This window comes from Nomascus leucogenys, chromosome 22a (genome assembly GCF_006542625.1).
Source record: "Nomascus leucogenys isolate Asia chromosome 22a, Asia_NLE_v1, whole genome shotgun sequence".
NCBI lineage: Eukaryota > Metazoa > Chordata > Mammalia > Primates > Hylobatidae > Nomascus > Nomascus leucogenys.
The window spans coordinates 5,313,009-5,323,762 of record NC_044402.1 but is presented as its reverse complement, the minus strand read 5'-3'; the positions used below and the strand labels follow the sequence as shown (position 1 = coordinate 5,323,762).

The window sequence follows — 10,754 nt, the reverse complement described above, 5'->3', positions numbered from 1 at the left end:
TCCCCCAGCCTCAGTACCACAAGGAGCAGTGTCCTGACTGCCGTGCACAGCAGGCAGGCCCCCACCCCAGGAGCGTCAGCCTGACCCTGCCGCTGCGAGCCATGAGGACCCTCTCCTTCCTCTTCTCTCCTGCGCCCGAAGGCTGCCTGGCTCTGCAGCCAAAGTCACTGTCCCTACCCAGTCCTAGGCAGGGACCTAATGGCCCTGGCTGCTCTGGGAACAGGACACCTTGGAGGCCCGGCTGTGGCAGGTGTTGCAGCCCAGGCAGGAGAGCCCTGTGAGGTGTGGAGGCCATCTCGGGGGCTGCAGGCTCTGAGGTGGCAATGTGGGGGCCAACACCCTGGGTCTGGCCCCCCAGATCTGGGCCAAGGCTGCCGCCCAGGGCAGGTATGTCTGATTTAGTAGCCCCCAGGAGTGAGACCTGGGCAGGGCCTTTGTCACCTAGAGGTGGGAGAGCCAGGGCGCCCCTCTTTCTGGCCTCAGCTTTCCCACGTCTGGGTGACAGAAATCTCACAGCTGACACTGGGGTGGCTGAAGCTTGGGTTCCCCTCTGGGAATGCCTCTGCCCACTGGGTGCCAGTTATTTCTCTCTCCCACCCTCAGTGAGCTCAGTGAGGGCTGTAGCCCCTGTTCTGTCCACAGGCCCCAGAGAGGAGAACAGAATCCCAAACCTCTCCAAGCTTCCTCTGGCTCAGGGAGGCTGCTTCCTGGGGCGGCAGCTGTGGCTGGAGAAGACACAGCCTGGCTGGCTCTGGCTTCTTCTGCAGAGGAAGGGGAAGGGCAGGGATGCAGGGAGCCACGGCTGATGCCCACTCTCCTTGGAGTGGTCTGACCAGAGGCAGAGCCACGCTAGAGCTACACACAAAGCCAGGCGTGCCAGGGAACCTCCAGACACGAACCTGGGTGAGGTGCTCCCCACTGGGACATGCCCCCAGGCACCTACAGGGACAGCTATAAAGGCCCTCTTGGGGAGGGGCCTCCATCCTCAGCCTTGAACGCACACATGCACCTCTTCAAGGCCAGGGATGAGCGTGTGTCCAAGATGAGCAGGCGTCCAGAGAAACAGAGCCGCCGGAGCGGGAACCACGAGGAGGCCTGCACAGACCACACGGTCCAGTCCCAGACCAGCTTGTGAAATGGTTGTGCCCACCGTGTTGATAGAAATAAGAGACGAGCTGGAAAATCTCTCCAGGGAATGGGAAGCTAAGAAAGTGGCACTGTGGATTTGTAAAACCACCAAGTAGAACCTCCAGAAATGAAAAACATGAATAACTGAAATGAAAACCTCAGCGGCTGTATGTGGCGGCTGAATAGACACAGGAGGGAATTAGTGAGTTGGAAGACAGATGATGCGCAGTGTAGCAGGGAGAGTGCAGCAACCACGGAGGGTGTGGGGAGGGGTGGCAGGGCCCGCTGCAGGCCTGGGTGGCACAGGGTGTGGGGAGGGGCGGCAGGGCCTGCTGCAGGCCTGTGGTGGCACAGGGTGGGGGAGGAGTGACAGTGCCCATTGCAGGCCTGGGGTGGCACAGGGTGCGGGGAGGGGTGGTTGGGTCTGTTGCAGGCCTGAGGTGGCACAGGGTATGGGGAGGGGTGACAGGGACCGTTGGAGGCCTGGAGTGGCACAGGGCATGGTGGGGGGTGACAGGGCCACTGCAGGCCTGAGGTAGCACAGGTCTGAGAAACAAACCCGGAGGGAGAAAACAGAGAGAATGGGCAGAGAAATGTTTTTAAAAAAATAATAGTTGAGAATTTTTCAGAACTGGTGAAGTACACCAATCCACAGATGTGAGACTCCCTGAGGATCCTGAGAAGGATTCCTAAGAAGGAACTCCACACCCAGACACACCTCAGGGAAACCGCAGAAAGCCAAAGTCAAAGAGAAAATCTTAAAGAGCCGGGGAAAAGAAAGCAATTTTTTTCTCTAACCAATGGAGCGGCTCCCGGACTGACAGCCAGTTCCCAATACCAGCAGGAAGACAGAGCAGAGCGGCAGCATCCCTTGTGCCCAGGAAAAGGCTGCCTGCCAACATTCCATCCGTGGCCCCAGTACCTCTCAAGGAGCAGAAGCCAAGTCTGAGACACGAGGATTAGGGGCCAGGAAATCGGTGGGGCAGTGCACAGGAGCATGAGATGAAAGAGCTGTTGTATCCAGTGGGTTGGGAAAAGCAGGAGAATCCACACCCTAGATAGGAACTTGGACGCCAGGGTGGGGACGAGGTGTTATGGGGATGGGGTTAAGGGGCCCAACTTGGCTGCAGAGAGCAAGGCCGGGGAGGGACACCAGGGACCCCAGGTTCCCGAGACCAAAAGGCAGAAGGAGGAGAAACAGTCTAACCCAGATTCTTTCCACCGGTGTCTTTTATTAATGAATGCAAAATACAGTACTAACTGACAGAGCATGCATCAGAGACAAAAGGAATGCAAGCTACAGAAACCAGGAATGGAGGGCCTCATCATGTCTGAGGTAGAGTAAGACGGTGTCGGGGTGGACCCGGGGGCGGAGATGAGCACCGGCTGCACTGGGGCATCATCCCGGCCCACCTGGGACTATGGGCCGTGGGAGGGCTCAGGGTGGTGTGGTGGCCACACTGCGATAAATGGATTTTTAAAACACTTCATAGCCCCGAATTTGTTTCAGCTCCCTCTTCGTGGACACGACTTCAGGGTTTCCTTGTCACTGGCTTGCGGGGGTGGTCTCCCCACTTGCAGAGTCTGGTCTCCACAGGACACCGTCCTTCCCTTCCCTTCCAAGGGGCAGGCCCCACGCACCCTCACCCAAAAAATAAAGGAGCTTTGTGTTGAAAACGCCAAGGCAGCCGTCCAGGGAGCTGGAGGCCAAGTGCGTTAAGAAAGACCCTTTTTCTCTATAAAAATAGTTTCGCTTTATAAAAGGGGGGATGCTCCTCTCACATGGGGGAAGGACGTGTGAAAAACGTTCTAAGTGGAGTTCCACGGGGCGGGGCTGGGTGGACACCGTGGTATGGGGGATCCTCCTCTCAGGCCTACAGGGTTGGGGAGGAGAGGAGGTGCAGGGAGAAACAGACTCCTCATTGTTGGCAGGGGCGGGGGAACAGCGGGGGCTGGGGAGAGGTGAGGCCGGCCCCTCTGGGGCACGTGGGCTGGCGGGGAGGGGCCCACGGCCAGGCCTGCACGCAGGCGCTCAGTTGAGCAAGGTTCCGTAGAGCTGGGCCTTGGTGAGGCTGTCCTTGCGGCTCAGCCCCGAGCCACCAGTCCGCGGAAAGGCCTGCTGGGGGCTGAGGCGGGCGGCAGGATGCATTTCCGGGGAGGCCTCCATGGAGCTTGGCTCCAAGGAGTCCCTGGAACCCTGCTCGGGCTCAGGGCTGCTGGCGGCCCCACACAGCTGCACCCCGAGCCTGTCCCCGTCCCCCCCCTCGCTGGGTGCGTAACCGGGCAGTGGGTCAGCCGAGCGGCCGGGGCTGAGGCTCAGGTCGCCGCCCGGCCGCAGGAAGCAGGGCTCTGCCAGGTGGCCCTGGGAGAGGTCGTCCCCCTCGGAGAAGCTGTCGGCCTTGTAGCTGGCGTAGAGCGGGCTGGCGCGGCCGTCGGCCTTCTTGCCCGGGCTGCCCCCGGCCCCGCCGTAGTAGCGTTCAGAGAAGCTGCAGGGGGAGGCGCGGCCGGCAGCGCTCACGGGGTAGGAGTAGGCGCCGATGTCCTCCACGCTCAGGGGACGCCACTGGCCCCTCATGTCCTCCCCGGGGAGCCGGGCGGTCCCCGGCTTGGCCCGCAGGCTCCACAGGTTTGGGGGCATCAGGGCCTGCTGGGGACCCGGAGAGGCCGGGAAGCGGAAGGTCTCGGCCGGGTACGGTGACATGGTCCGCCCGAAGCCTGGGGCCACTTCGGCCTCCAGCGGGGCCGCCACCGCGGCAGTGGCCTTGGCAAAGCGAGGGCTGCCCTCGTAGGTGGCGGCAGGTGGCTTGCGGTCGAAGAGCTCGTCGCGGCTGTTCAGGTAGATGGCCTGCTGCGACGCGGTCAGCGTGCTGGCCTGGGCGTGCTCCTTCTCCTCCGACGTGGCGCTGAAGCTGGAGTAGGAGCTGGACGTGGGCAGTGAGCCCGCGTAGCTGGGGAAGGCCTCGTGCTGGAAGCCCGCCGGGAAGGCCGCCGCCTCGGCCTCCTCCTCCTCCTCCGCCGCGCTGTCAGTGGAGTTCTGGGCCCGCAGGAAGCCCACGTCGGTCACGGGCGCGTCCACGCTAGGCCGCCGGTCTCGTCGCCGCTCCTCTGGGCAGTAGAGGGCTGTGTCACTGCAGTAGATGTCTCCCTTGTAGGGGGGCCGCGGGCCTGGTTTCTCCACCCCGTCGCAGAAGGCCAGGTCGCGGGCCGAGGCATCGGACAGGCGGGAGGACAGGCTGGCGGGGTCTGGCTTCTCCAGCACCTTGGCAATGACGCAGGTGGGGACGCTGTCGGCGTAAGCCGGGTGGCAGAGCGGGGATGGCAGGCTGCAGCCGTGCTTCTCCATGTGCAGGCTCACGCGCTCCTGGAAGTCCGAGGGCAGCTGGAACGGGTGCGAGGAGGGGGACGGCGGGGACAGGGTCACTGTTAGCATGGCGGCCCAGCCCTGGCCCTGAAGCTGAGGACTGATGTTAGCCATGACCGACAGGCAGACAGACGAACGGGGGCCTCCTGGCTTCTCAAATCACACCGGGGGAGCCTGGATCCAGGATGCTGTACTGAACAAGCTCCCAGGGGTGTGGGTGCTGTGACTGCCTGGGGATCCTGGGTCACCTCTCCCCACCCCACTCTGATTGGGCCCAGGAGAGCCCAGAAGCTGCAGTCGCCTGCAGAAGCCGGAATCCACGTCTGATTCAGGCCCCACTCAAGGCTCCACCCCCCACCCCCACCCCACCCATTTTGTGCCCAGCGAGGGGTTGACTTGCTCTCCCAGGCCTGTGGGTTCTATGGGTTCTACTGGGGGCATGACCCACTCCCCAGCCCCCCAGTCATGCTGCTGGAGCGCTCCTGAAGAAGACAGACTCAGAAACAGATGCAACAAAGATTGAGGGCCAGGGCTGAGAGTGCCTGGTGCCATGTGGGGGTGTCCCGCTACTGTTTGATCTATTTTGTGAGTGTCTCAGGCATGGCCCAGGACCAGGGGAAAGGAACACAGGCCCGGCTGGGAGATTGCATGTGAGGGGAGGGTCGGGGGGCGGGGTGCGCAGGGTGCAGCGACCATAGGCGGGCAGGAGTGGGCCGCTGGCCCATCTGCCGTTGGCATCAGACAGGCCTGGTTCTGGGTCCTGGCTCTGCTACCTGCCTGCCATGTGGCCTCAGCCACGCCCTCTTTCCTGAATGTTTTCTTTCTGAAATAGGCACTGTCAGTCATCGTGCCCAGCCACAGGCTCCTGCGAAGCTTCACAAAGGTCACTCTGCCGTGTCAGCGCTCAGTGGAAGCCAGGACCTGGAGCAGCCCCCCCAAAGGAAACAGAGGGCAACTGGCAGCCGGGGTGGGCCAAAGGGACTCTGGTGAGGGCCAGGGGCTGCCCGGCAGTGTGAGGTGGGGTGCCTTTGACAGCCTCTCCAATGTCATGACCCCACAGGAGCGAGGGGGACAGAGGAGGCCCTGGCTCAGCCGGCATCTTCCTCCTCAAAGATAGGAAATGGCTTTGGGGTGGCACTGGCACAAAAGAAGCCCGGTGGTCCCGGGGCAGGGCGGGCCTGGCTGCGGGGCCACGTTACCTCAGACACCTTGTGGACCCTGCCGTAGGTCTGGCTGCACTGCAGCAGCTGGGCCGCTAGATTGCAGTCCTTCCTATAGAGCTCCTAAAAGACAAGAGAAGGCGTTTGGCGCCGCTCACTCCAGCCAAGGCCCCGCCGCCCTGACCAGCGCCGAGTGGCCAGCAGGGGCAGTGGTGTGCACAGGGCCTGCTGTGCGCTCAGCAGGACAGGGACCCACTGCTGGCTCCGCCCTCTCTGGGCTCCACACTCTTGCCTGCAAAATGAGAGCCTGGTTCTGACCTGGAGCTGCCGGAGCATGGAGGGCCCTGCCGCTGCGCTAGGTGGTGCCCTCGGGGCCCTGCCAAGATGGGAACCTCCCACAAGTTGGGGGGCAGTGGTAGAAGAAGGAGCCCCAATGGCCCTGAGCTCCCGGGGGCCCCCCAGGCTCGTAGAGCAGGCCTGGTCTCCCTGTCCCTGTCCCTCAGGCTCCCGGCATCCTTCCAAAGATGACTGGGTGGGAGTGCCAGGCAGGAATGGGAGGCAGGATGAGCCCCCAACACCCTTCCACCCCGCACTTCAGACTTGCTGCTCACAACCCCCTTCCACAGTGTGGCTTGGAAACAGTGTGGCTACAGGGCTGGGCAGGGACCGGGCAGGTGTGTGACCCCAGGCCCAGGCGGGCACTGGCTCAGCCTCCTGAGCTGAAAACAGATGCAAACAGTAGGACTCAAGGGGTGTGGCTTCGCCACTGAAAATCTCTGTTGCATGTGCCTGTGTTTGGGGCTTGCATTCCCGCCCTTTCGGGGTCCCCACTGTGAGGGATCTGACAGCTAGCCCTGGGGTGGCCCAGAGGCCCTGTGACCCACCTGAGCTGCCCCTATGGCTGCTCCTGGCGAGGGCTGGCCACAGTCCCAACCCAACCAGCACCAGGCATCCTGCTGTCCAGGGAAGGCTGTCTCTGACACAGGCACCTTTCTGTCCCCGCACCACGACCCTGGAGCCTCCCGCACTGAAGGCTGGTACCCCCAACTTGGCCTACACAGTGGAGGGAGTCGGAGTCGCCAAGCCCCTCTCCATGCCTCCCTGGGCCTCCTAGGAACAGAACAGCACGGCTGCCTGAGAGCTGAGAACTGACCCCCTGTGTGACCCCAGTCGACCGGCTGCCCCTGGCACCAGAGGGCTGCAGGCACTGCCCAGCCAGCCCAGGTCTGCCGCTGAGCCCCACCAGCCACAGCCAGGAGCGGCTGCCACTGGGAAGCCGGTGCCATGCCCATAGCCCCTGGGGCACCTGGCTGTACCCAAGCCCGTGGGCTGTCCATGTCTGAGGTGGCCAGCTCTGGGACAGCTGGGAGCCTTTCCTGAGCAGCTGCAGCTGCTGGCTCGGGGAGGAAATGCTCACGGGACACTCTGGCAGAGTGAACAGGTGGAGGCAAGCACTCTGGCCGCCCAGGGCCCGGGGCTGCTGGAGTCGGAGTCCCGAGGTTGAGTTCTGGCTCTGTCTGCGGGAGACCACTTGGGTCACCTGGGAAACCACTCAAGCTGGCCACACCTTAGTTTCGTCATGTGCAGCATCCCCGCAGAGAGGCCCCCGGGACTAGTGTCCATTATGTAAGGGGCCTGGCCTTGTCACGTTAAGAAGCACCTCCTGTCCCGAGCCCATGTCCTCCTGTCCTCCTGTTAGAGCCACACTCCTTAGAAGGGTGGTCTGTGCCTGGAACCACCACTCCACTCCACCACCGACCTCCAGTTCCCCAAATCCCAGTGCCTCTCCTTGGCCCTCTGACCTGGTCTCTCAGCAGCTGGCAAGCCAGCCGGCCAGGGCATTGACTGCAGCCCCCTTCTCAAGTGGCTGTCGGGCCACCATACTCGCCTGGTGTCCCTCAGCCTGCTGGCCACTCCTTCCCAGGCATCCTTGCTGATCCCTACTCCGTCCTGGGGCCTCCCTGCTTCTCATCTGCGTGCTGCCTCGGCAGTCTCTGCCGGCATGCCGGCCTTCACGCTCAACTCCAGACCCAGGCCTCCTGCTGCCCTGGTGACAGCTCCACTCCAAGGGCTCCTGGGCCTCCCCCACCCAGCTCCTGCCCCTCCCCAGCTGTCCTCAGCCAGGAAATGGCAGGCAACTCCTTTTGTTTGGGCTCTGAATCCTGTAGCTGGGTTGGACTCAGCTCTTCTTCTGACAACCCACATTCCTAAATCTTGGTTAGTCCTGTTGATTCTATTTTCAAAACACAACCAGAATCCCAGCCCTCTGCCCAGTTCCACCGTCCCCTGAGCCACCATCATCCTTTGGACTATGGCCCTGGCCTCCTCCTGATCTTCCTGCTCCTGCCGTCGTCCCTACAGCCTGTTCCCAGCACGGCAGCCATGTGAGCCCTGGGAAGCTGCACGTGCAATCACGTTGCTCCTCTGTCTAAGAATCTTCCGTGGCTCCCCACTGCACTCAGAATAAAGCCCAGGTTTCTGAGAGGGGCTTCTACAACATTGCCTCCTATGGTCTTTCTGACCTCAGACCCTGGCTCCCCCTCCCCCTGGGCACTCTTTGGCCCCTTTGGGGGTCCTCCAAGTTAACCAGGTACAGCTACACACCACGGTTGCTTCTGCCTGGAAGCAATGCTTTTCCCACGGATGTCTGCGTGGCTGGCTCCTTCGCTCCCTCAGGTCCTGGCCCAGCAGTCCCTTCCAGAAGCACCCTCTTGAAATCTGCAGGCCCTGCAGCTGGCGACTCCCTGGTACCGTTCTTCGCTTTCTGTTTCTCTACAGCATTTGACACTTCTAACATACCCCAGAGTTTGCCCCACTCAGATGTGAACTCCACGTGGACAGAGGTGTTTGTTTGTTTGTTTGTTTGTTTGCCTGTGTTCACACCACAATCTTGGAGCCTAATGGAGTCTGGCAGGGAGCGGAAGCTAACTCTTGAGTGCAGAGGCAGCTGTCCGGGCTCTGTGGAGGGCAACTGGGCCCATCTCACAGGGTCCCTGAAATTAGGCCCCATGGGCAGCCGCACGGCTGTGATGCGACACTGGGACTGGCCAAGGGCAGGAGTCCTGAGTGGCCATGACCCCGCCTTGAGGTCAGGAAGCCTTGCATTGAATGGGATGATATGGCCCCACATCCCCTAGCTCAAGTCCTTACAGCAGAGGGTCTGTTTAAGGACACCCTTGGCGTCTTCAGCGAGGCAGCCCCATCCTTCCCCAACTGCACCAAGTCCTTCTCAAAGCCCTGACCGGCCTGTCCATCCACCTGTACCCTGCACCAGCCCCTTGAGCCTGGGGTGGAAGCAGCTGAGCTCAGGCCCCTTCAGAGTCAGAATGGGACTCCCTGCGCATCCTGGGAAGCCCTCGCCTGGGCCCTTCAATGGGCCAAGTGTGCGCGGCACTCACGTTGTCCTCCGACAGCTTGTCGATGGTCACCTTGGCTTCTAGCAGGTGGCTGTTGAGGGCAACAATCTCGTGGCTCAGCGCACGCTTCTCCTCCTCATAGTGCTGGCCCTGGGGGTGGGACAGTGGGAGGAGGAGGCCCGTGGTTGGCCTCTGGCGGGCCAACCCAGTCGCTCGATTGCACCCCCTGTTTTGTCTCTTGTAGCCATGAATGACAAGACACTTAGAGGGCCAAGGGTGTGGGGTTTATGAGCACAGACAGACCCTGGTTCAATTCCTGGATCCAACACTGCCAAGCCACACAGCCTTGGGGATGTCACTGCCTCTGGGCCTCAGTTTCTCATGTGCAACACAGAGGTGACAGCGTCCTGCCTCAGGAGCTGGGAGTGGGGACGCAGGACAGATGACTTGTGCCTGGCATACAGCCCAGCCCACCTCACTGGACATATTGGGAAACTGAGGCTCAGAATGGAAAGGGGCTGTGTCCAGGGACCCAGGCAGAGCTAGGCCCAGCCCCCAGGCCTGCCACCCCCCGTCTCTGACAGCACCACAAAGGTGGGCAGGTTGTTGCTTTCAAAACCATAATGAGTTGGTCACCAAGGTAGAAAGAAAGGAAACCTCTTTATCCTTGTGAGGGAGTGGCACCAGAAACCCACACCCTGTCCCTCTTGGACATGTCCCAGCAGTGCATTCACAGAGAAAATGGCGACCCCACTGAGGTCATCTGCAGGTGGTGTGAGGGTCCCCACAGAGGGGTCCCCATGAGAGGTGGAGCTAGGGCTCAAACCTGCCTCTGGCTCACGCAGGGCCTGAATTCGGCCTCTCTATCCTCCTGGTCCCAGGTCCTTGGACTGGCAGGCTGAGCTGGGGGGCCTGTTCCCAGTTTATGTCCTCCGTCCACAGCCCCTCTTACGCACCTCCAGGCCGGAGTGCTCGCACCCGCTGCTCAGGCAGCACAGGGCAGCCCTGGACCCAAGTACTTCCTTAGCCTGAGAGCACCCACCCCGCTCCACAGGTTCCGTGGAGAAAGGGGTGGGACCAGCAAGAACTGTGTCCCAGCTCCTGAGTGGCCCAGGGGTGTCAGCTGGGTGGCTTCCCCAGGGAAGGAGGTGTGGGGTGGGGGAGTGGGTGCTGCGTGGTGACCTCACCATGCGGTACAGCTTGTCCTCCAGCTCCTGGTTGATCCTCTGCAGTGCCATGTAGTTGCTCTGAATCCTGGCAGGAGGCAATGGGGTCACTGCCGTGCCAGGCCTGGCCCTCCCACGACCCTTATGGCCGCACAGCCTGCTGAGCAGGGTGGGGCTGAATTTGGACCTCCTGAGCTCACCCCACCAGCCTCACCCTGGTGGAATGTGTGCCCCTCTGTACACAGCAGAAAACATCCCATTAAAGCAAACTTTTGTAGAAGCCTTTCCCTAGGCCAGGGCCCAGGACTGTATTTCCCCCTCCACCCCGGGACCCCCTGAAGATGAGAAGGGAAGGCTTGTTATTCACAAAAGACTCTGTCCTATCCGCACGCAGAGCCAGTTTACTCACATTCGACCCACAATTCTTACAAACCTGTTACGGGGTTGACAGTTCAAATGCAAATGAGCAGGGAAGAAACTTAATGCTAACTACGTGATGGGCCCCGGGGTGAGGCTGGAGACATCACAGTGAACAAGACTCGGTTCTGCCAGGAAGGAGGAGTGGAGCTGAGTCTCAGGTGGG

General features: G+C 61.6%; 1 protein-coding gene across 6 annotated transcripts in view; it reads right to left on the bottom strand.

Annotated features, from left to right (window-relative positions):
* Window positions 1–2,340: 2,340 nt before the first annotated feature.
* The window catches only part of BEGAIN (brain enriched guanylate kinase associated), a 50,417-nt gene continuing 42,003 nt past the window's right edge, over window positions 2,341–10,754 (bottom strand). For 5 of the 6 annotated variants that reach the window (XM_030803838.1, XM_030803841.1, XM_030803839.1 and 2 more), the window contains 4 exons: window positions 10,193–10,259; window positions 9,048–9,155; window positions 5,689–5,772; window positions 2,341–4,507 (listed from right to left, as the gene is read on the bottom strand). In XM_030803838.1, coding sequence (XP_030659698.1) covers window positions 3,161–4,507; window positions 5,689–5,772; window positions 9,048–9,155; window positions 10,193–10,259 — 1,606 coding nt within the window. In that variant the 3' untranslated portion in view covers window positions 2,341–3,160. The remainder of the gene's footprint in view (window positions 4,508–5,688; window positions 5,773–9,047; window positions 9,156–10,192; window positions 10,260–10,754) is intronic. The other variant, XM_030803837.1, reaches the window with a different exon arrangement.